General features: G+C 26.3%; 1 protein-coding gene across 2 annotated transcripts in view; it reads left to right on the top strand.

The window, feature by feature from the left end:
- LOC100209776 (phosphopentomutase) overlaps positions 1–26,578 on the top strand; it is a 59,826-nt gene extending 33,248 nt beyond the window's left edge. For both annotated transcript variants that reach the window (XM_065813225.1, XM_065813224.1), the window contains 14 exons: positions 2,350–2,433; positions 3,933–3,956; positions 4,532–4,701; positions 17,667–17,790; positions 17,937–18,002; positions 20,980–21,077; positions 21,357–21,454; positions 21,572–21,654; positions 21,950–22,043; positions 23,278–23,407; positions 25,122–25,221; positions 25,360–25,449; positions 25,527–25,660; positions 25,809–26,578. In XM_065813225.1, the coding sequence (XP_065669297.1) occupies positions 2,350–2,433; positions 3,933–3,956; positions 4,532–4,701; positions 17,667–17,790; positions 17,937–18,002; positions 20,980–21,077; positions 21,357–21,454; positions 21,572–21,654; positions 21,950–22,043; positions 23,278–23,407; positions 25,122–25,221; positions 25,360–25,449; positions 25,527–25,660; positions 25,809–25,908 (1,395 nt within the window). In that variant the 3' untranslated portion in view covers positions 25,909–26,578. The remainder of the gene's footprint in view (positions 1–2,349; positions 2,434–3,932; positions 3,957–4,531; positions 4,702–17,666; positions 17,791–17,936; positions 18,003–20,979; positions 21,078–21,356; positions 21,455–21,571; positions 21,655–21,949; positions 22,044–23,277; positions 23,408–25,121; positions 25,222–25,359; positions 25,450–25,526; positions 25,661–25,808) is intronic.
- The last annotated feature ends 597 nt before the right edge of the window (positions 26,579–27,175 follow it).

The raw sequence follows: 27,175 nt of genomic DNA, 5'->3' as shown, positions 1-27,175 counted from the left end.
AATAATTTTGCACTCTCAACTAAATTACATTTTGTAAACACAATAGTTTTGTGTACACAACCAAAACTATATTTTGTAGGCGCAATAATAATGTGCTTAAAACCAAACAAAGAATAGTTTTGTGTACACAACGAAACTACATTTTGTAAACGCAATAATAATGTGCTTAAAACCAAACAAACACAATAGTTTTGTGTTCACAACCAAAACTATATTTTATAAGGGCAATAATGTGCTTAAAACCAAAAAAGCAGGAAAAATGCTAACGGTTTTGTTTAAAACTTCAATTGAAATCAAAAATAAAGTTTTTATCGCATCTATTTATAAATTTTTATCGCTTGTGATCATCTTTATAAACAATATAATTTTATTACAAATATGAGATTTTATAGTGTTGTATTGAGAGTGTGTTTTGTTTTCATAGTTAGGTTGTCAAAATATATAATCATGGAATAACCAGTAAAAAAAAATGGTTATATATATTTAATTTCATGTAAATGTTATTAGAAATATATGAGTGATTAATGTGTAGAGTTCAATAAATAAGGCTGCTATAAACTTATTTGAAAATGTATATTTTTTATTTTAGTATTATTAGTTTATGTTAGTGTTTAGAAAAATAATGAACTTTACCATGAGAACATATTGCTACATGCCTAAGAAGCATTTATTATTAAGAAGTATTTGTTGTTGCTAATAACTAATGGGTGATGCGGAAGTTATCGGACAAATCCTAATTTCATTATTTGAGCATAATAATTAGTTTTTGTGGTTTTATGCGTAGGCATAAACGTTCTATAAAGTATAAACTTTATTATTTGAAACACAATTATTTAAAATGAGGTTAAATGCAGCTGAACGAGAATCTTTTCGAAAGCAACTAAAAATGTTTTTTGTAAATAAACCTAATATAAAAAAAAATAATTGTAAATCATTTTGAAAAGGAAGGATTTGCTCGAAGTGCAATATATGATAACCTAAAAAGACTCAAAACTGTTCAATCGTTTTCTGATAGAAAGCACCCTGGTCGTCCGACATCCTGGACTAGAGAAAAGAAAGCCGAATTAACGAGACTTGTCAACAATCAAAAAGGGGTCAGTCAGAGAAAATAGGTATTAAATTTGGTGTAAATCAATTGACAATTGGTCGTCAGTTTAAAAAAATGAATATTAAATGTAGAAAACGTGAAAAGACACCAAAATACACTATAGAACAACAAATAAAGGCAAAGAAAAGAAGCAGGAAACTAGTTAACCAACTCTATAACACAAAATCGCTTCTAGTCATCGATGGCAAAAAATACTTTTGTTTTGCAGGGGACAACATGCCTGGAAATTCTGGATACTACACAAATAACAAAAAGACATGCCCAGAAAGTGTTAGTTTTATAGGAAAAGAGAAATTTCCAAAAAAATTATTAATGTGGATAGCCATATCTGACCGTGGTATGTCCGAGCCATTGTTTCGCACTTCCAAGGCTGTAGCGATCAATTCATCAATCTATATTAATGAATGTTTAGAAAAACGACTTCTTCCATTTATTCACAAGTATCATGGAGACTTTAACTATTTATTTTGGCCAGATTTAGCAAGTTCTCATTATTCTAAAGATTCTCTAAATTGGATGAACCAATATGTCTATTACGTTGATAAAGAATCCAATCCCCCAAATGTGCTTCAAGCACGACCAATTGAAAATTTTTGGGGACATTTGGCACAGAAGGTTTACGAGGGAGATTGGCAAGCTTCAACAGAGCAAGTTTTGATTGATCGCATTAAACTAAAACTACAAGAAATTGATTTAAACATTTTACAGTCGCATATGAAAGGCGTCAGAGCAAAATTGAGATCAATTGCAGGTGGTGGTATTTTTTCATACAAAAATAATATATTTTTATTAAAAGATAAATGCTTTATTTTTAAAAAATATAATAGTAGTTTGTTTTTTTATTTATAAATAAGTTATTGACATTTTTATTTTGTCCGATAACTTCTGCATCACCCGTTATACAAATTACTTGTATATATTTTTTAAATAAAGAAAAAATTGTTAAAAACAAAAAATTGTAGATAAATTTTATTTTATTTGAGTATTTAATAAATTTTTCTTTGTTTTTGATAATTTTTAGACAAACAAGTTGTACAAATAATAGGATAGAATATACAATCATAGATGAAATGAGCATATCAGGTACATGAGGAGTTAGCTATAGGCATATATGAAACAACAGTAGAAAGTATAAAAATAGAATATACAAAAAAAGAATAGATGTTCAAGTTTATTGTTTTATATTTATTTAGTTATATTTATTTAGTTAGATAAATATAAAAACTTTTTTATACTTTTAGCCATTTTCTGTTCTTAAATATAAATGTTCCGCTGGTATCATGGTTACTGCTTCTCACAATCCAAAAGAGGATAATGGTTATAAGGTTTTTTATATCATTTTTTGTTATTTGTTGTTTTTGTTATTGCATAAATTTAAGTTTTATTGTTGCTATATTAATAATCAATAATTGTTTTGATATGTTGCAATATTCAATAATTGTTTTGATATAATGTTGCAATATTCAATAATTGTTTTGATATAATGTTGCAATATTCAGTAATTGTTTTGATATAATGTTGCAATATTCAGTAATTGTTTTGATATAATGTTGCAATATTCAATAATTATTTTGATATAATTTTGCAATATTCAATAATAACTTTATTATTGCTGTTGTATTAACAATTGTTGTACACATGATATTTATTGTTGTTTTACATATGGTATTTATTGTTGTAATTTTGTTGTTTTATTAAACTTTATAAGGAAACAGTTGCCACTTTTGTGTTGTTAATAATATGCATTAGAGTTACTTAATTCACATGGTTGCATTAGGACAACATATGACTTTGGTTTTTAAATTTGATTTTTTTGGCCCCATATAAGTGAAGATAGTAGCTTAATTTAATACCCAGGGCTTTTTTCTTTTTTTGCTCGGTTTTTTAACTGCTCTTTTAACTGCTTATTTAATAGCTTTTTCAACTGCTTTTAACACTAGTGTTTGGGTAGTTGAAAATGGTTTAGAAATTATAGAAGTTTTTGTAATTCAGTGTGGTAATTGTTATGTGTGATTTTCTTATTGCTAATGACTTAATTGGACTATTAAGTAGTTAAGTTAAAAAATATTATCTCAGTACAAAACTTTTTATTTTTACATAAATTCATAACTATATATTAAAATTTTAAAATTTCATTAGTTAATTTAAGAAAAATCTTTTTGTTTATGAAAATACCAAGTCATGTGTACACACACTCTTGGATAGTATATACTTGGAGTATATACACATACTCTTAGTGTGTGTAAAAACATTTGTTTTGTTTTTTTAAATTAAAATAAAAGTTCAAAAATTTTAAAAATTACTTTTAATTTATTTTAATAAACTATTCCTACCAAATCCCTCAGTCAATGTATGTAATCCCTTGGTCAATGTATACTCCTTGTATGTTCTACCTACTTAAGTTAGTTGATGCATGTACACTCCCTGTGTGTTCTCCTTAGAAAGTCAGTCAATGTGTGTAAACTGCATGCTTTTCCTAAATAGTTGTTGAATGTATAAACTGCTGAGGTAATCGCTAAATAAATAAATCAATGAAACAAAAGTGAAAAAACAAGGATTTTTGTTTGAATAAGCATTTTTTATATATGTATGTGTAATGTACTCATGTTCCTCTTAAAGTTTGATGTAGTTTATTATTAATTGGAAAAAGTCACAGACATAGATTCCTTCTTTCTCGATTTGAAACAGATAATGATATTAGCAAAGATGCTAATGCTCTATATTATTGATACTCATTCTATTATTTAATATCTAATTTTTTGATGTTTTTTTTTATTTCTCAATTTAAAATATATGGGTGATTAGTGCTTACAATTTCCTTTAGGTTTATTACTCCAATGGATGTCAGGTATGGTTATTTGATGTAAATATTTTATTTATAATTTTAAACTGTTTTTAAGCAGGGTTTTTCTTATTGTTTATAAATGGCATATATATAATTTTTTTTTTCATAATACAAAAACTCGTGACAATAAAATTTACCAAAAAAAATTTAAATTTTTTAATTAAAATCAAATAAAAACAAATTCAAAATTCTTTTTGGTCATAAAAAATGCATAAACTTTTAAATTAAAATAGTATACACTGTTTTTAAATTCAGAATTTGAGTTAAGCAACTTTCAAGGAAGTTATTAACTTCATTTTATTTGTGCGTTCATACTCATAGTAACGTAAGTTATTTCATGTAAAGATATTTTACCATTTGTGCTGAACTTACCTGGAAGTTATTTATCTCAAATACCTTAAAACCCTGGGTTTGCTTCTGGTTTTATAAAAATTGCAAAAACCAGAATAAATAACTATAAAAAATTTTTGCACTATTATTATTTGCAATTTAGATCTATTTGCAATCTTGCAGAAATTATTTGATTAAATACTTTACAATATTTGAGAAATTCTAATAAATATCTTTTGTGCATTCAGCTTAATCGCCCTCATGACAAACGCATTGCTCAATGTATATCTGAAAACTTAGTGCCCTTAGAAAGCTCTTGGGATGAAAGTTTTTACAAAGTCAGTGAACTTTGTATTGACCCACTAGATGAAGTTCACCAAGATTACTTAAATGCTATTCAAAAACATTGCTATAACAGGTAACTTTTTTTTTTTTTTACATTTTTTCGCTTTTTGTGTTTATTATAATTATTATACTATAATTTTATTAAATTTAATAAACTTAATATAGTGAATATTAAAAATGCAAATATATATATTTAAAAGTTATATAAAAATATTTAAAGTTTTAACTTACTATTAGGAGAAAACCTGAGAGTTAAAATTTACCTGAAATATATGCTATCTTACTATTTATTAAAATTAAATGAAAAACAATTAAAAAAGCCATTAAATTATTTTATAATTTACTTTTATCTATGTAACCACCCTTAGTTGCAATAACCGCTTTATATGTTTTTGGTGTTCTACAAATTTCCAATTTGTTGTAGCCAATTTTATGTCGCTCACTGTTAAGTTCTATATATATATATATATATATATATATATATATATATATATATATATATATATATATATATATATATATATATATATATATATATATATATATATATATATATACAGGCCTCGGCGGAAAGTGAGGGCTTCAGCTCTTGCTCTTGCCCACACTTCCCTAAAACGGTTAATGGGAGCAATTTATGGCTAATGCAACAGTATAGTTATTTCTCTCAAAAGTATGATTATCATTGTAACTAAAATAAAAAACGCAGTCATTTTAATCATTATATTCAATAATTCTTAAAATGCCTGCTTTCTATTCCAATAAGAAAATGTAAAACTTTTTTTATAAGCAGTAAAAACAATGCTCGTCTAAAGAATTTTTTCATGCTGCAATGAATGACACTTGTTATTCTTGTAATATTAACGTAAAAAACATATACTTGACAGTAGGGTGCTCCAAATTTTTTTTCCTCAAAATTGCTTTGCTCCATGGGTAATTTCCCATTCCTTTCAGTATTTAAAATTTTAAAAAAATCATACTTCAAGATTTTTAAATAACTCTAAGCCTTGCCACCATGACAAAAATGTTTGTCACATTGTTTAACATTGAAAAAGTAACATAAATTGTTTGAAGTGAACTAGAGTTATTAGAAATTGAATTTAAGCAATCAAAATTTAGGTGTAAACAATGATTGAGCCTAGCTACCATGATATGATAATGTTAGGCCTAAGAAAAATACTGATCTAGCCGTATTCGGAAAAGCAATTATGTAAGTTTTTTCATAGATTTTTCAGTGTTTTTTTTCTGAAATCTGGTACATTGCGCCGATGTTGTTCCACCACTTGTAACATATATTGTTTTTGTGCTTCGTCTCTTGTTAAAGTATTTGCAAAGTCTGTGATGAGCTTCATTGCCCTCTCGGCTAAATTATTGACAACTTTTGCATGACGTATAAGAATTGCCGCTTTTTGAAAATTATTGTCGGATTCCCACTGCTTTGGAGGCAAGTGCAACCAGGCTGTTTCAATTACAAGTAAATTGAGCAGGAGCTAGGATTTCTTGCCAATCAGGTGTACCAATTTTGTTGAGAACACTAGCTGTGGGAAAACAGGAACACCTTTATCTATTGGTTTGTCTTTTTTTGCTTTGATAAGTTGTCTGGCAATTTGTTTTTTTCCGAATCTGACACCAAATTTGAAAAGAGCGAAAATATGACTGTTTCTTCTACCACATATGCCTGTTCAATGCTGAAATTGTTGCTCCAGCTACCTCGGGGTCAATTTTCTTGAACTTTTGTAGATCATGCCATAACTGAAGATCATTTGATGGTGCATCGGCTGCAGAAGGGGCAGCTAACCATGCTTTCACATAAAATAGGGCATTGAATGTGCAAATTCGACGCAACTTTTCCATTTTTTCAGGATCTTAATTCAGATGATTACTTAAAGCATACATTTTAGCACTGTATATAACAGTTGCCATCCAGTGTGCATGATGGCGTGCACCAGGCTTGAGCCAGTGTACTCCACGAGGAGGCGTTTCTCCTAGAAGTATGAGCACAAGTTCTGCACATTCTCTGTAGTCATCACGAGGCATGCTGTTACCTTCTGAGGCCAAGATTTGTTGTAAGAAATTAACAACATTTTCCTTCTGTTGCTTGAGACGTCGATCACTAATATTTAAAATTTTGAAATTTGGTTGTTGTTTTGTTGTATCCCAAGATACAATAAAACAACGATCTGGATTAACAACCTGGTTGCACTTGCCTCCAAAGCAGTGGGAAACTGACAATAATTTTCAAGAAGCGGCAATGTTTATACGTCATGCAAAAGTTGTCAATTTTAAATTCCATGAATTCAGGGGTGTCCAGACTGGATGTTGGACCAAAAATCTGTTGCCATGTGGAACACAAAGTTCTCCCCATCGCATGATGACAACAAGCAAAACATAATACTTTCTTGTTTAACATCAATTCCAACTGTACACATGCGCCATTTTTCCATCCTGAATTTGATGCAGTAGTATCAAAAACAAGACCAACATTGGACTGTTCTACTTTCCACTTGACTACAAGAGAATAGCTACTATTAGCCATTGTAGCACCAGTTCCATCCGAGATAACTGGAACCCCAAGAAGTTTACTTTCTTTATAGTTCTCCATCCCAGTCACAACACCTAGCTGTTCAGCATCCTCAGGAACAATTTTCCCATCCCAATGTAATGTTACATACTTTGGGGAAACAAATGTAGTTTCAATCTCATTGGCATTCTCTATTTGAAGCTTTTTAGCAGCCGTCCTACTGCTTGTTTTCGATAAAGTTACACACTTCAAATCAGCTCCACCCTCTGTGAGTATAGCCGCCATGAAGGCCGTTCTTTTACCAGCTGATAAATTCAAGCAGTCCGCCATTGTTGAAATTTTGTCACTTTTGAAAAGATTTCTTGGAAGATCCAGTGTAATGTTGTCTTCTCTGTCAGGTTTGGTTTTCTTTGTTACAGTATCAGCTTCCTGACATTCAAAATCTTCATCTTCACATTCGTCTGAACTACATGTAACACTAATATCCTCTTCTGATTCCATGTCTGACTCAGGGGAGTCAACACTTGTCGTTTCAGGATTGGTGCTCATTGTTGCTGCCAGATTATTTTGACTTCTCAGTTCTTCAGCCATTTTTCTTGCCGATTCAATTCTCACCCTCTGTATTTATTGAGAAACTTTTCATTTGTACTTTTTATCTTCTGATCCCAAAATAACTCTTTCTTGAGATTTAACTGCTGTAACAAATTCAACATCTTCTTTTTTTGCTCATTATCACGAAGCCGGTTCGTTTCTATTTTGTTTTGAGCATCTTGGTGAACAATATAAAAGTATTTTTTCATATCTTCAATAAACAGATTTTCCTTTGCTTCATTAGATTGACATCCTTTTTTCTTCTGGAGTGTTCTATAAATATTATAGAGATCCAATATTTTCACTTTAACTTTGTCTTTGCGTTGTATTGCAATTCCAGCTTTATCCCATTGATTTTGAATTTCCACTACAACTTTTTTCCGCTATAGCACCATTACAACGGACATGTTTGGTTTGTTTCATCTGCTCGTCCTTCAAAAAGAAGAAGAAACGCAGCACATCTCCCTTCAAAGTAATTCTTGCTGGTAGTAATTCAGTTAATGGTTTTCCTAATAACCAGATGTCAATATCTTTCCTGAGGACAGGTCTATTCATGATCGTTTTTAACAGTTCCTTCAAAACTAATGATTCTGTATTATAGTGTAATATATACACTATACAGTGCTACAAAATTTCTCATAATATGTTTTAATCAAATCTGTTTGTCATATATTTTGTTGAAAATTTTTAAAATAAACAAAATGTTTTTCAAACAAACAATACAGTCTGCTTCTGTTGGATGAGTAATTCTTGTTTAACTTCTTTCATTAAATTTTTTTTCTAAAAAAAAATTTAGAAAAAGTTCAGAAAAATATTTAGATTAGTTTAAACGACTTGATATTTTGTATTTTTTCACAAAATAGATGAACGAATGGGAAAGTTTTTAGGGAGCAAGATTCTGAGAGAAATTTTTTTTCACCATGCTTCTCTAGAGCGCCCTACTTGACAGGGTGCAACAAATCTACGAACGTGCAAACGTTTGTTAAAAAAAAAAAGACAGGATATAAACATCATGTTTTTTTTATTTTTGCATATGCAAACATTGGTGGTTGCTTGAAATTTTAAAAAAATATTTTTTTACTAAATAATTATGTGATTGATAGTTTCGTATTTATTATAAAAAACACATATTTGTAATAAAAAATAATTAGTTTATTAATTAAATAAATAATTATTTATATTAGTTACTAAAATTTAAAACATATTTTAAAGACTTTAAAAGAAACCATGCTAAAACATGATTAGTGTTTAAATAATAGTGTTACTATTAAGTAAAATAACTAAGTACGCTCTCAAGGAAAGTAATTATGTTTTAGCATGGTTTTTGCATGCATTAACAAAAGCATGCAAAATTTTACTTAATATGAATCCATTTACAATTACTTTAAAAGAAACCATGCTCAAACATTAAGATTGCTTTTTTCTATTGAGTGCTTATTTTTTAAATTTTTTTATTTTTCTTAAAGTAAAGTAATATTTATTTGCATATTAAAAACACTTTTAAAAATTTTGAAAAGAATTTTTAAGTTTTGCTTAAATATATATAGTCTAATAGAATATATAGAATTAATGTTTATTATAATTTTTATTTTTTATTGTGCGTTTAATAACGCCAATAATATGATATTTTTATTAACTTATTATTAAACACATAATATTATTTTTAAAAGTGTTAAAAAAGATCAAAACAATTTTTATTTTATCTTTAGCTCCTTTTTTTTTAATTTCTTCAAGTTTTATCGAAGTTTTTTTAATTGTAAATAAGTTTAGTGAACTAAATTGAGAAAAATTCATTATTTAGTATTAACGGATAACAATTTACAATTGTTAGGTCATTGGATATTAATTATCTTTAATTTGTGCACACTTTGCAAATACGTAAAATATTGTTTTGAATGAAATAAAAATTAACTAAATTCAATAACCATCATTGATACATCTAATAATTTATTAACTAGAATACCAATTATTTGAAAATAAAACTTCCTTATATGATGTATATCTCTTAAATTAGACTTTTGTCATTAAATATAGATATGAATGCTAATGTTCATTAAAAAAAAACGATCTGTCGTGCCCTGGGCTTGTAACAAGTATAAAACCAAAATTTTGTATTTAATGAGCAATTTTTTAAATGAATAAAGAGATAGCTCGCGCAAAAACCAAAAGCTCTTGTAAGAAGCTGTTTAGAGGAGCAGCTCGCATGGCTCTCCTAAAACGAACATGGCCATGTTCATTTTAGGAGAGCTTTTTTCTGCTCTCGCACTCTTTTACTCCCGCTGAGGCCTATATATATATATATATATATATATATATATATATATATATATATATATATATATATTTATATATATATATTTATATTTATATATATATATGTATGTATATATATACTCTAGAGTCCCTAATAAATGGGGAAAGGGGGGTGTTTTTTAATTTTTGGAAATTTTTCTACCCACCCCAAGCTTATTAAGACCCCTCTCCCCACTGTTTAATAATTTTTAATTGTTATCAGCAAAAACTTTATATCTCAAAACTAAATAAAAAGTTAGTGAAAATCGGCTTTAAAAATTTGAAAATAATTCTTTCAGTCATCTATAAAAACAAAACTCATCTATAAAAACAGGCTTTAAAAATTGCCCTCCTGGTAAATCTCGATTCAGCGTATTAAATCCTATTGAAATTATGCTAAAACAGCTGTTCAAAAATGCGCATTTGACCACAAGTCACTCTAGAATTAAATAGTTTTAAGCGTATTTTGTAAAAAATAATAATTTGGATTTATAAACTAAACTTTTTTATAAAAAATACTTATATTGTATCATAAAAAATTCCCTCTCCCCCTTTTATTAAAACCTCCCCTCATTTATTAGATCTAAACTAAAATTCTCCCCTCTCCTATTATTTCCCTCCTCTCCCTCTCCCTCTCCTCCCTGATTATACTATCAGGGAATTAGTGACCTGGGTAAATATATATTATATATATATACATATGTGTGTGTGTGTGTGTGTGTGTATATATATATGTGTGTGTATATATATATATATATATATATATATATATATATATATATATATATATATATATATATATATATACATATATATATATATATATATATATATATATATATATATATATATATATATATATATATATATAATATATATCAGTACTGACCAGAATTTTTGACGCAAAAGCCGCATATAAATTCTGACGTGTGCCGAAGAGCCGCAATAAATATGTTGCTTGCCAACTTTATCTTTAAAAAAAATAATTGGCGAATGTAGATTTAGATTTTTTACAGCAATATTCAGATTTTTTTTAAAATGGAAATTGTACTTTAATAAATAAACTTAGTATGTACACTATTCATGTTTAGTATTTAGTTTTTGTTGCAATAAAGAAAGTAAAAATTATTCTTTAAATGCAAACTTGGCTACATGAAATCTGATTCCTTTTTATTCACACTAGAAAACCATATGTAGAAAAAATTGAGAAAGCAACTCCAGATTATAATTTTTTTTTTAAATTAACACTATTACAACAACCATAAATTTCCTAATAAGACTAATTGGGAGCAAGATATAAAAATCTAAAGGTTAAAAGGTTTATTTAAAAAAAAATTATTTTAATGTATTTGAACTTACTTTTATTCGAATTGAACTATAACCACTTAATAACTTAAGTTACTAAAAACTGCACAAATACAAAATAAATAAATCACTACAAAATAAAATAAAAATTTTCAATGAACTTCAATTAAGTTCAAATTACTTTTAATTTTACAATTAAATAATTTTTCATCATTCAGCAAAAAATTATTTTTATAACATTAATTATTTCGTAAAAGACTATTAGAAAATTCTTTTTCCATAATAACTTAATTTACTATACATTTATTAGGCATTAAGATTTTGAACACTACTGGTAAGTTTTTAAAAATCTGGTTTCAAGCTTGTAGTTGATATTCTAAGCAACTCTAACAAATGTTCACTAGTTAGATTGACACTATACTTTGATTTAACAAATTTCACAGTCGAAAATAAAATTCACATGTATTGAATGTATGTATAAAACTCATTTCAATTTTTGGTTCAACACATTGTATTGTAGAATCACATGTATGTGTTGAACCAAAAATTGAAATGAGTTTTATACTAATCCTTTTTAGTTGAGGATACTTAGCTTCAGGAACTATTTTCCAAAAATCCAATAAAGTGTTTTATGCAGCATTTGAAGATTTTGATCTTCTTGAAGATCTAATAGTTCCATTTCAAATTGAGATGTTCTTCAAGTATGTTTCCTAGAAATGGACAACCATCACTAATAATATTAATTAAAAAGGATTTACTAAAAGTGCTAATGATGATTTAATAGCATACAAATCTTTAAACCTCTTTTAAAGTCTTCGAATAAATTCTGTAGTTTTTCCTGGTATGATTCAACCTTATGATCATCATACTGAATTGTAGGATTAGGATTATGAATCATCTTCTTCATTTGAGGAAAATGATTAAAAGTTTTTAAGTTAAGATCTTTCTGAAATAGAGCAATTTTTTTTTGAAAACTATATAGTCTGAGCATGATCGGATATATTTTTTTCTTTTCCCTGAAGTGACAAGTTCAGATTTTGTAAATGTTGTATTATATCAGTTAAAAATAAAAAATCTTGCAAAAAGTTCATCAAAGATTTCAAATGTCTTTTGCTTTTCAAGCAAAAAAAGATTTAATTAGTTCTAATAGTTCTACAAACCTATAAAGAACATCACTACTTGAAAGCCAGCTTACAGCACAGTAAAATGACAAGTCACTTGGTTTGTCAACAAGATCCAGTTCACTAATAAAATTTTTAAACTGTAATATTTTTCATTAGATCGAATATAATTTACAATCTGCAGCACTGGTTTAAAAACAATTGGAAAATTATAATATTTTGCTGCATAAATGTTCTCGATGAATCACACAATGAACTGGGATAAACTCTGGATACGTAGGTTCACATTTTAGTAAACCAATAAGCCCATGTTTTTCAACCATTGCTGTTGCACCATCTGTAGCAACACTAACAAGCTTATTCTTACGAGCATTGGCTTTCACCAGAACAGTGTCAAGTGCTTTCTTTAAATCAATTCCACGAGTTGTGTCTTTTAGCTCTACTAAATCTAGCAACTCTTCTTTAACTAGTACATCTGATGTTATATATCTAACAAATACTGCCATTTGTGGTTTATCTTGAATATCTGTTGATTCATCCAATGCTAAACTGAATGCTTCACAATTTTTTAAATCATTTAACGAATGCTGTAGAGAAACAGAAATATTTGAAATTAACCTTTGAAATTAACTTTTATTAATAAGGTCTAAAACTGAAACCACATCAAAAAGGTTTTGTTTTACAAACTCTCATTTGGTGTAAGGAAGTTTACTTCTTACATTATTCCAAGCTATCCCTGATATATATATATATATATATATATATATATATATATATATATATATATATATATATATATATATATATATATGTATATATATATATATATATATATATATATATATATATATATATATATATATATATATATATATATATATATATATATATATATATATATATATATATATATATAAATTAGTCAGGAAGAATTCTTCCTGATGAACCTACTGATGGTGAAACACAGTGTTAAAGAAAAAATTAGATAAGTGTTTTTACTAATTTATTATTGCTCTGTTCTTTTAGAACATTGAGCACTCTGTTTGTAGAATACACTAGCATAATTTATATATATATATTTATATATATATAAATTATGATATACATGATATATCAGGGTTGTTTTGATTTAAATCAATTTAAATCATGATTTAAATCAGATGAATAAAAATCATGATTTAAATTAAGTTTTTTGATTTTAATTATTTTTAATGATTATTTATTGATTAATTAAATTAAAGTAAATTGCACTAGCTAAATATAATATAATATAACTACTGCATAAACTAGTATTAGTTATAATAGTCAGATAATACATTATAAAATATATTGTAGTCATATAAATCATTAAATTTTTAAATTTATTGTAAAATTTTTATACATTTAAGTAAATTTTTTTTCCTCTTGTTTCAACTTATTGACTAATTACATTAATTTCTGTTTTTGTTACTAATTATATAATAAATATAAATATATTCCTTTTATATAAGAGTATATTCAAATTTTTTTAAATTACAGTATTCATTTATAATTGCTTGTTATTTTTAGTTGAAAATAAAAATAATATAACTAGAAATAAAAATGTCTGGTGCTGGTAGAAAAAGAGATGCAGTTTGGACATGGTTTGAAGAAATACCTGCAGAATTTGGGAAAAAGGGTAATAAAGCTAAATGCAAAAGCTGTGGTGTTCAAATGCAAGGTTTGGTTGCTCGAATGAGAAGCCACAAAAGTGCTGGTAAATGTAATTTTCTGAAAGATGTTCAAGATGACGAAAAAATTATTATTTGTCAAGACACCTTAGAAAATATCAACCAGACAACTGAAGAACCACAAACTAGTCAATGTTCTATTAAGAAAACTTAATCTATTCAATCTGGTGTAGATAAAACAAATTTTTTATATTCAAATAAAAAGGCAGTGACAAGACCAAGCAGTGGCAAGACAGTGACAACTAAATTGGATTCATACCTTATTAAAACCACTAAATCTGAAAAAGAAGCTATTGATGAGCAGATAGCAAGAATGATTTATGCTACTAACTCGCCTTTCAGAATGGTTGACCATCCAGAGTTTATCAAGATGATCCATTTTTTACGCCCAGAATATAACCCTCCAAATAGAATCGATATTGGTGGAAAACTACTAGATACTGTTCACAAGAACAGTCTAACTTGCTGTTCAGGTTTGCTACACGATCAGTCTGTAACCATGAGTATTGATGGGTGGAGCAATGTTCATAATGAACCAATAGTTTGTGCAACAGTAACAACAATGAACTCAGATATCTATCTTACAGATACAACTGATACTTCTGGCCATTCACATACTTCTGACTATTTGGTTGACGTTGCTGTTAATTCTATCAACAAATGTAAAAAACAATTTAGTTGTAAAGTTCGCAGTGTAGTAACTGATAACGCAGCAAATGTGTCAAAAATGAGACAACAATTGGAAACTCGAGATGATGTTAATGTTATTACATATAGATGTTCAGCTCATATTCTCAATCTTTTGGCCCAAGACTTGGCAATTCCAAACATCCAGGAGCAGATTGTTCAAATTGTTAAATATTTTATAAACAACCATTTTGCTGCTGCTACTTATAAAGCAAAAGAGGGGCTATGACTTATAATGCCCCAAGATGTCAGATGGAACACATTGGCTGATTGTCTTGAATCTTATCTAAAACACTGGCCAATTCTGTTAACAATTTGTGAAGAAAACAGAACAATAATTGCTAAGAATATTACAAATATTGTAAATAACCTTGTTGTAAAGCGAGGTGCAGAAGAACTGTTACAAATGCTTAAACCAATTGCAGTTGCATTAGACCTGATGCAGCAGGACAGTAGTACTATTGGTGACAGTGTAGTGATATGGAAAAATCTTCAGAGGGAATTAAGTTCTAAGCTTAGCCAAGATGCTTAGAAGAATTTATCCAAAAGAATACGACAGACAATGACCCCAGCTCATTTCTTGGCTAATATTGTTAATCCTAAATACAGAGGTAAAGAATTAACTGATAAAGAAATAGAGATTGGAATGGACTTATCAGCTTCAAAGAATCCAGATTTTCCTCCACTTTTGGTCAACTTTAAAGCAGAAGCAGCACCATTTCAAAAGTTTATGTTCCATGATAACATTGTTCAAACTATTAAGCCATGTGATTGGTGGAAATCTCATAACGATCGTGTAAATCAGGAATTACTGAAAGTTGTTGAACAGTTACTTACTGATGTTGCTTCATCTGCAGGGGTTAAAAGAATATTTTCATCATTTGGTCTTGTGCATTCAAACATTAGAAATAGACTCGGAATTGAGAAAGCAGGCAAATTGGTTTTCCTATTTAAACTATTTAATCAAAAAGCATTAGAATCAATGAATTTTATTGATTGAATCTTTGAAAATTTGTAAATAATCAACATTAAAAAAGATTTTTCAATGTTTTAAATTAATTTAGTTATGATTTCATTATATTTTTAAAAACTGCGATTAAAAGTTTATTTTTCCAAAATGTAATTTAAATCAAAAAAATCCAATTTAAATCAAAAAAATCGATTTTTTTGATTTTTTTCAAAAAAATTGTGGATTTTATCAACCCTGATATATATATATATATATATATATATATATATATATATATATATATATATATATATATATATATATATATATATATATATATATATATATATAGTTCTATAGTTTGTTGCGTTTGGGAAGCACGGAAGGAAAAAAGTGATTCTTACGCCAATATATACGTCACTTTTAATTACTTTTGACTTTCGTCCAACATTTGCGTGTTGGACGAAAGTCAAAACCATTAATTTAATTACAAATTAATCGTTTTATAAAAAAACCACAAAAACGCAAATTTAATTGACCAGAATGTTTTAAAAAACATTCTGAATTTTTTTAACAATATAAACAATGTTTTTATTTTTATTTTTTTTAACAAAATGTTTTTATTTTTTTTACTGTAAATCATGCGCAGATTGTTGCTACATTGACTATCTTATAGCCTGACTCGCAAGGGAGTGCTGCTACATTGACTGACAAATAGCCTGACCCGCAAGGGAGTGCTGCTACATCGACTGAGGGTTTGGTTGGGGCAGGCAGTCTATCATTAATAAAAAAAAAAAATTCTGGTCTTGTATTTTAATTTTTACTTTTTGTCAACAAAATATGAAAAAAACTTTCGAACAACATATAAGGGTTCTATATATATATATATATATATATATATATATATATATATATATATATATATATATATATATATATATATATATATATATATATATATATATATATATATATATATATATATATATATATATATATATATATATATATATATATATATATATATATATATATATATGTATATGTATATATTGCAAAACTTTTTATATAACCATTTTATTTCATTAAACCATTACTACACAACATTTAGCTACTATTTTTATCATATTTTTCAGCTCAGTTTTTTCTTATCAAGAAGAGAAATAAAGTTAAGGAGTTTTTTGCATACAAGTACACTAATTGTTCAAAATTTGCCTTAAAAGTTTGCTTTAAAATATTAGAGTTTATTTCCAAAAAGACTTTTAACTTTACTACCTTTATATAAAACATTAAAAGTTCCTAGCTACAGCTTTGATTATAGTTATTATATAAAGTTGTTTTTTTCTAACAATGCTACTTCTGAAAAGGAAAAGAATAAACATGTTTTTAAGTCTAAGGTTTGTTTGATTTTCATTCAGTGTTTTTGAGTCATTTTTTAATGACAATTTATATATCTAATATAGATTTAAACAATTTAAAAAATTTGTTTTTTCAAAACTCAAAAAGATACTGACTGTTTAGATTATTTTAATTTTAGTAAGAAAAGGCTTCCTTTTCTGTGTCCCATATAACCAAAATGGTGCCAAAGTAACAAATGTGGAAAACCACATTTGTCATTTTATAGATTTGGGTCTGTTTTTACAACAGAAAAATGTTGTTGTTGTTGTTTGTTTTTTAAAATTTTCTTGTTAACATTATTCTTATAACAATTTTACTAAGACAATTTTCTAAAAATAGTTTTTAAATAAAATTTTATTTAGGTTATAGATATTAATTTTATTTTTGAATAAAATATTTGTTTCAAAATAATTTTTTGTTGTAAGTAAATAAAAGCAGTAAGGTTAAGTTGTCTGTGTCATTTTACAGGAGCATAAACGCATCCAGCAAGTTAAATATAACATACACAGCTATGCATGGCGTTGGTGAGAAATACGAAGTTGATGCTTTTAAAGCTTTTTCATTAAAGCCTTTTTTCAGCACTGAAGCTCAGGTATTAAATACCTTGTTTTTTAAAATTCTTTAATAAAATACAAGTTACATTTTTATTCGAATCGATTGACCATACCTTTAATCAATTGTAATCTATTTATAAACTTTTGAAAACATAAATTTTATTAATAAAAGTTATTTTTGTAGGCAAAACCAGATCCTGATTTTCCAACTGTAAAGCTTCCTAATCCAGAGGAAGGATTAGATGCATTGGTAAGAACATATTTTATTTTCTAATTCTATTCTATTTTAATATCTTATAAACATTTAAAAATTACAACTTATAATAACACGTATAATTAATAACTTGTTTTCCATCAGTTTTTTTATTCTGTTGTTCTTTTAAAAAAATTTTAAAAAAATGCACAAAAAAAAGTTTTGTGTTGACATTCAGATTTGATGGTTATTAAATTTTTTCGTGTTGATTTTTTAATTGGATATTGAATATTTTAGCTATTTTAGGGGAGAGTCAGGCACTATAATACACGGGGCACTATGATACATTACAGTTGTGAAGGCACCTTAAGAGTTGTGATGACAACCTTCATATGGTGAAATAAGTATGGTGTAACTTGATACAGCATTTGTAAGGGGCCCTAAAACTGTTTAATTGTACTCCATTGTGTCATAAACAATCTTGAAAATCATTTCTTTTAATATTTACAGTAAATTTTAAAGAGATAAATATAATACAAGAAAATCCAATTTTAATACAATTATTTATTGATGCTTAAGAATAAATTTTCTGCATTTTTGAAATGTGATTTGGACAGTTGGATGCATTATTTGGGTTATAATTATTAATTTATTTTTATTTCAAGTAAAAATCTGTCTTTTCTCTCAGTTTTATACTTTTTATTTACTTTTTTAATGGTTTTCATAGGTTGCACCAAGGTCCGGCATAGGTGGGCTACCTAGATATAAATTTCTAATTTTATTTTAAATAGTTTTATAAGTTTAACCTTTAATATTTTGGTAAATAATGGATTTGATTCTGTAGGTAAGTTTAGTTTTGTAAATTGCACTAAAAAAATAGTTATAATGTAAAAATCAAAATGTATCATTGTCACACTACCCTAATTTTTTTTTCTAGTTATTTTCCAGATAGGAAGTAATTATCCAGATGAGAAGTAATTTTCCAGATAGAAAGTAATTTTTTGACGAATGGTGATTTTTTTATAGTTTTTTAGTTGGATATGATTTTTGCTGGTAGAATTTTTTTTTTAGGCAGACAGTGGAGATCTTCCAAGAATTTTCCAGGTAGATAGTAACTTTTCCAGCTAGATAGTGGTTTTACAAATGAATTATGATTTCATTAGGTTAGTTTATTTTTTTAATGATTTGATGTCAGCCTTGGGGAGGTGAAATAACAACAACAACAACAACAACAACAAAAATCTAACCTGAACTGTTGATTTCACAAATTTTTGCATTTAGCATTGGTCATTGTAGAATTTATTGTTAGCAATCTTATTAATATTAATTAATTTTCCATTTTGTTAGTTCTACTTATATTGAAGTGATTTTTTTAAGTCTTTTTTAAGTTGTAATTTAATATTTTTTTATATTTATTATTAAGTTGTAACTAATATTTTTTTATATTTATAAATTTAAGAAAATATCTTTTTCTTAGTAAAAAGCTCTTTTGGTTTCAAAATTAGTTGAGGTGATGTTCTTTTTTATAAAAATTTTTTAAAATTCAATATCTATAAGTTCTACTTTGGTATGGTTTGGATGGGTTTCCATAATGTTAATTTCTTATTAAACATGAAATTATGAAAAAGTTAGGGGGTTGAGTGATAAAAAATATTTTTACAGTGTAATGACTTTCCTGACTTCCATCTGTTTTGTAGATCATGAATAAGTATTTTGATTGTAACACTTTTACAAGGAAGCATACTATCTAAGGTTTGTGCCCTCCTCCTACTCAAACCTATAAATAAATTAAGAGTTTTTATATTAGTTTTCCTTCTCTTAGATAATTTGTTTTCACTACAGCTATGAAGCTTTACCTTCATAAATCTCAATGCATAGTTATTGCTTGATTTACACTCAAAGTGATAGCTTATAATCTCTTTTATTGTCTGTAAATGTTTTAAAGCTTTTCAGCAATTTCTTAAATGTGTTTTTTTTGGTACTAAGAGATAAAACAGTCGATGTTTTGTTTAAACATTTTGTAAAAAATTCAGAATATTTAAATAGTATATTTTATTCTGTTTAATCTTTTTTAAAAGTTTGGCATTTCATTAACATTAACATAACATTTCATTAATTTAACAACATTAACATAATAACATTTCATTAATTCATTTTAGTCAATTTACCTGAATAATATATGTTTCAGAAATGTTATATTTTTTTTATAGAATTTGATTGCATCAAGTGAAAATTTATATAGCTTTCCTAGCATTGTTATTAAATTTTATTAAATTTGATTAAATAGCATTCATTTATTCAAATTTAACTCTATTAACTCTATTAACTCAATTAACTTTATTATCTCCAAAGTTATCAGCATTAACTCTATTAACTCCATTAACTCCATTAACTCTATTAACTCCATTAACTCTATTAACTCTATTAACTCCATTAACCCTATTCACTTTATTTTTAATATTTAAATAATTTTTCATCAATAACTATCGCTTTTATCTTTTTTAATTTTTTTTTTTTTTTTATTAAAGAAATTTGTAATTGTTTTTTTCGGAAAGCAGAAAATATTTTTTTAAACTCTTTTACTTTTCAAAAAGCAGATAAAGCTTTTTAAAAGATTTTAGAAAATAATAAATAAAAATAACTTCAACAAAAAATTTTTACCCAAAATTTTAAAGTGTATGAACATTAGAAGTTGAAATGAAAACTTTAGACTTTTTTACCCAAAACTTTAGAGTGTATTAACTTTAGGAGTTGAAATTAACTAAAACTAGAGTGAATAGGTTTTAAGGGTTAAAATTTGCAAAACTAACTGAAAAAGAAGTAATGTTGTTTAAAAACTTTGAAAAACAGTTGCATTTTAACATAATATTTCTGGTTTTGAAAGCATGAATACCAATTGGTTATATCAGCATACCAACAAGTCATATCTGCAGATCTGATTTTTTGATTATTTATTGAACTAAGTTACATATATGAAAACTTTTACATTTATATTTTGTGCTGTCTTTTTGTCTGCAAAGTTTTTGTTTTATAGAAACTTGCAACAAAGACTGCTGAAGCCAATAGCAGTCCAATTATTATAGCACATGACCCCGATGCTGATCGACTGGCCATGGCGGAGAAACTAAAAGAGTAATTGTTTTTGTTATTGTAAAAATACTTGTTATTGTCACATAAAAATTATTAGAAGTTGTAACTAGTATATTTTTTCTTTAAAAAAGTGAATGATGATGATTATGATGATGATGATGATGATGATGATGATGATGATGATGATGATGATGATGATGATGATGATGATGATGATGATGATGATGATGATGATGATGATGATGATGATGATGATGATGATGATGATAGTGATGATGATGATGATGCTGATGATGATGATGATTTTTGTAAAAAATTTAGCGGCTCATGGAAAGTCTTTACTGGAAATGAAATAGCTTTTTTGCTTGGATGGTGGGCATTTATAAATTATAAGAAATCACATGGTGAAAATTTTCCAAGTAAACTGATGTTTTATTAATGTTGTTATTACTTTTGTTGTTGTTGTTACAGTTTTTTTGCTGTTGTTGCAGTTTTGCTGACTAACTAATAGAAATTATACAAAATTTGTTTTTTAGAAAACTCTGTCATTATGCTTTACAGTACTGTTTCATCTCGTGTTTTAAAAACAATGGCTGAAATTGAAGGTTTTCTAACCGAAGTACAAATATTTCTTACTTCAAGAAATATTTAATATAAAGTATATTTAACTGAAAAGATATTACCTGAAGATAATAAAACATAAACAGCAGTACAATAATGTAGTATATTATATATTTATGCACCTAATTATTTGGCTTTTTGGTTACAGTGAAAAAAATGTTTTTTTAATTTATAATTATAGTTACATATTATATTTACTTTATTTAACTCTATAAAAATTGTTTTCTATAAAACTAAGAGAAAAAAAAAAATAATTTTTGATTTTAAAGTTTGATCAAGTTAATTGCTTTTAGGAAACATTGTGTGGCTTCAAGTGGACAGGAAATAAATCTCTTGAATGTTTGATGCAGGGAAAGACAGTTTTATTTGCATTTGAAGAAGCTTTAGGTAAGTTATCAAGTATAATACAATAAGCAAGTTATACTTTTTTTCACTAATGTCAAATAAAAATTTAAAAATAAAATTTAAAGTTAAAAATTAGATATATAAATAACATTATGTTTTGATGGTTTTTAAAAGTAATTGATATGTTTTAATAAAAGTAATTGTTTTAATAATTAAATATTGATATTAGTTTTAAATAATGATGTAATGCAATGAGTTGTAAATAATGATGTAGGGGAGAGTGGGGCACTATGATACACTTTTGGTTTTTGGTTCGTAATAATTTTTTTTAACATGTCTATTTTTTAGGGGATTGGTTTAATTTGTACAATAAATTTATACCTACAAAATTAAATTTATAAACTACTAAAATACAACAGGTTAAACTTGTGAGACTATTTAAAGTAAAATTATAAATTACTTTCAAGGTACCTTGATACACGCTATGAGCATCATTAAAAAAGTAAATAAAAAGTATAAAACGTAGAGAAAAAGCAGATTTTTACTTGAAAGATAAATTAATAATTATAACCCAAATAATGCATCCAATGGTCCTTTTCAGAAGACCAGATAATATATCGTTTTAAATCTCATTCTTAAGTGTTAATTGGATTTTAAATTGGATCACCTTTTATTATATTTACATAAACCTTTTAAAAGTTAACTGTAAATATTAAAAGAAATGATTTTTAGAATTGTTTATGACACAATAAAGTATTATTCTACAGTTTTAGGGTCCCCCACAAATGCTGTATCAAGTTACCTCATACTTGCTAATAAAAAATAATCGCTTTATTTTTAATATCAACTTGTTTTTTCAATGGTTTTGTTTAATAAAATAATGTTAAAATTTGTTTTACAAAATAATGTTACTTACCAATAGACACATTGAATAAGATACCTTAAAACTTATGAACTTTAAAAACTAATAAATTACTTTGTTATCAAAAAAACACGAATTTAAATTCCTCACAAGCCTAATGATAACGAATGATATTTATGTTTTTTTTAAAACATAGTTCTACTAATATCTGTTTCACCATATGAAGTTGGTTGTCACAACTCTTAAGATGTCTCTGCAATTACAATGTTTCATGGTGCCCCACTCTCCCCTAATACATTGGTTTGTAAATAATGATTTAATGCAATGAGTTGTAAACAATGGTGTAATACAATAACATAATAATACTTATAATACTTATATTACTTATAATACTTATATTACTGTGATATTTAGGATATATGTTTGGTACACAAGTGTTAGACAAAGATGGTATCAGTGCAAGTGTAGTTGCATCTGAGATGGCTTGTGTTTTATACCATGATGGAATAACCCTTTCTGAAAAACTTGAACAGCTGAATGAAAAGTAAGTACTTGCTTGTTTTTAAAACTCATACACTGATTGCCAACAAAAATTAAAATAATATCCAATTTAACCTAAAATTAAATCCAGCCATCTTGATTTGCATATTTTCATAGATATAAATTGTTTTGATAATGATTTAATAATTTCAAAACATATTACTTTTATACTTATATTTTGAAATTAACTAAAAATCTTATTACCATGACGATATGAGTATTTTACTATGCTCATACATAATTTAATTAATATATAATAACAGTAAAAAAAAAAATTAATACAGGTTAAATAGTATGAAACTAGTTGTTGTTTTTTTTGTTTTTTTTTTTTTGTTTAATTTGCGTACCTTGATATGCAAATTCACAGATTGGAAATTTGTATATCAGGGTATGCCTTTTCCAAAATATTTTTTTATCTCTATAATGTGTGAAGATGTAATGCAATCTTACAAAGTAAGGCATTATTATTTGTGTGGAGGAAATAAAAGAAATTTTAAAGTCTACATATAGTTATCATAATTGTAATAATGCAAAATGTTAATAGTTATCAAAAATGTAAACAATTAACAATAATGTAAACAATTAGCAAAATACAAAAAAAATAATTTTTAAAAAATTACACAACCTTTGCATACATTTTTTATAATTTAAAAATGCTGCATAAAAACAAAAAGTTCTTTGTTGGAAAAAAGTAGCATTGACACACTTAATGAATTTTATTGGTATTTATATAAAACAATTCTTATATTTATTTAAAATAATTTTTTTAATTAAAATTATTTATAGTATAAATGTATATAGTATAAATATGAGTTGAGCTGATGGTAGAAAAAAAATTCTCATAAAATGTCTATTGTTTATATTAATATACACTTTATAGTCTTCAAAATCTGACTCCCTGGTCAATGAGTTAAAAGTTCACATCCCTGAGTTAAAAAATTGAATACTTTGCATCTAATCAGAATTTAGATTTTTTGAAAATTGTTTTTACCCATTTTTGTAACATTTCCATATTTTAGTTTTTGATTTAGTCTTTATGAGTAAAAAAATTGCACTCAGTATATAGTTATTTTAGTATATACTTAAAGTCGCCATTAATCAAAAAATTATTTATTCAAAAATCATTTAATCAAAGAAATATAAAAATTAATCAATATAAAAATTTGACTTTTTTTTCTTCACGATTTTTTAACGAACTATAGATTATTTGGCAACTTAGGACCACAGTTGAAAAAGTTAGGACCACAGTTAAAAATATTTAAAAAAACCTGGTAACCAAATGGAAAATATATATAATTATTGTTAGCATTTTATTAAATTATTTGTTTTGAAGAAAAAATTTAATTTAAACATACTGATTATTATTAAAAGGTTAGAATTGTGTGTGTGTATATATATATATCTGTGTGTGCGTGTGTGTCTGTGTATTGAATATTATTTAAAAATCGATCAATTTTTTAATTTGTGTTTTAAACCATATAAATTTTAAATATGAAACATAAACTTTTGTGATTTATTGCTAAACAACTGCAGTTAGGATTTATACAGCTTTAGAGGCTATGAAAGGTAAAATATTCGTAGAAACAGAATTAGATAATTTATGAGTATATATATTTTTTTTCTGTCTGCTCTGACAAAACGTATGTTATCTAATTATTAATGGTTTTCGTATATGAAGTATAAAATTTACAATAACTTTTTAAAAACGTAAAATTTAGGTATGGTTTACACCTTTCTCATACTTCATACTTTATATGCTATGATCAAGTCACAATTAAAAATCTTTTTCAACGAATCAGAGAAGCTAACAGCGGAAAGGTCTTTTGGTTAAATAAATTTGCAAAACATTTTTTACAGTCTTAATTTCGTTAGTAACAATAATAGCAGTAATTAAAACAAATTTATAAAAAGTTGTTTTTAAATTAGTCTTATTAGTTTTTCAATCCTTCAAATTAGTATCCAGATTATGTTGGTCCGTATAAAGTAAAACACGTTCGTGATTTATACGGTTCAGGATTTGATAGCAGCCAACCAGGAAATAAACCGGTTAGTGTTGTTGATAGATTTTGTTTAAAAATTGCTTTTAACTCCCATCAAAGAGTTTCAGCTTATTTTGTTGTTAGATTTTTCCTACAAGTACATCTGGTCAACTATTGACGTTTACATTTGAGGATGGCTGCGTTGCTTCGATTCGCACAAGCGGAACAGAACCTAAGATAAAATATTATACTGAAATATATGCAGAGCCAGGTGCCCGGTAAGTTTAGTATTTATGCTCTTTACTTAAACATATGATGCTGTTCATTAATACTTTTAATCTCATTTTTTGATAACTAATATTTTTAACGTTATCCCGTCCTAATAATTTTAAAAACCTTTAATCTTATTCGCATTTATTTCTGTAGAATGACGCAAGCTGAAGCTCAAATGAAAATGAACAACTTAACTAAATATATTATTGAAGAACTTCTTCAACCTGAAAAAAATTATCTAATTTCTCGTTAATTTAAAAAAATATTTAACTTAATTTTTATTTTTATTTTTGAAAGGATTTTTTTCATTTTCCACTATGGAAGAAATCCGGATCAAACTGAACACTATTTGTAGATTGTATTACTTTTTTATTTAACTTTTTAAAAAGATTTCATGAAAAAATAAGTTTTACGAAAGTTTATTGTTTTTTTAATTTAAAGAAAAAACTTGTTTGAAAAAATATTTTAAGTCTGGCTTAAAAGATAACATGAGTGTTTTTTAGAGCATTTTGTGCTAATAAAAAAACAAGTAATTTAAGTAATTCGATTTTAAAGTCGAAAAATTTGAAATTTTTTTATTATTCGTAGTTATTTACTGCTTTTTACGGACAGAAATATTTACAAAAATATTCAATAAATAAAAAATTTAAAATAACTTTTAAGAAAAAAAAAACCATTTTTAAAAGTTAAACGCGATCTAAGTTGTTTGGTTTAAACTTTTGTTCAGTTTTACCCGTATTTTCTCTATAAATTGACATACTTAAACAGCATTGTAAAGTGTTTCAGCAATTTGTTTACTTTTCTCTTGATTTATCGCGTAGTTAATTTTTATTAGTATATTAGTGTTAAAATATATGTAATGTATATATGAAAACGTTTTTAAAATGTATAGTATAAATTAAAAATTTTCCAGTATCTATGGTTTTGTGTCCCGTTTATTTACGGAGTTTTCTACCAAAATCATGTTAGAGTATCAAGTTAATCATAACTTAATATAGATAAGTAGTTTTACGGTAGCGGGTTGAAAGAATTTTTTTTTTAAATGCAAATTTTTACAAAACAAAATGTACAGTTCCGTGCGGGTTGTTTGAATATGTTAAGAAGTACTATTAAGTCTGCATAATTCGGCTCTCAACAAAAAGTGAGAAATGAAATTTCAATGGGAAAAATCATTTCAATCAAAAGGCAAATTTGAAAGTATGCAGTATCCATAGTATTAATATTACCGTACAAAAAAACATTTTTTGGTTTATCTTTATTAGATATTTGAGGTTTACTTTTTATTAGATATTTGAGGTTTAATCAAATTGCTTAAATGGGTTATATCATCCCCAGGAAAAAAAGTCATTATCGATTTATGAAACGCTAGAAACGCATAGTGAAAAAGTTAGTGGATTCAATCAATAAGTTGTTAAGAACTTTATTATTTCATTAAATAAAAAAGTGCTCAATTAGGATGAAGCTGAAATTAAAAAAAAAAGTAGTGAAAGTATTTTAAAAATGTGCTACTGATGCCTATT

The sequence above is a fragment of the Hydra vulgaris genome, chromosome 12 (genome assembly GCF_038396675.1).
Source record: "Hydra vulgaris chromosome 12, alternate assembly HydraT2T_AEP".
Lineage (NCBI taxonomy): Eukaryota > Metazoa > Cnidaria > Hydrozoa > Anthoathecata > Hydridae > Hydra > Hydra vulgaris.
The sequence above is the reverse complement of the archived record's forward strand: the minus strand, read 5'-3'. Positions and strand labels throughout refer to the sequence as shown.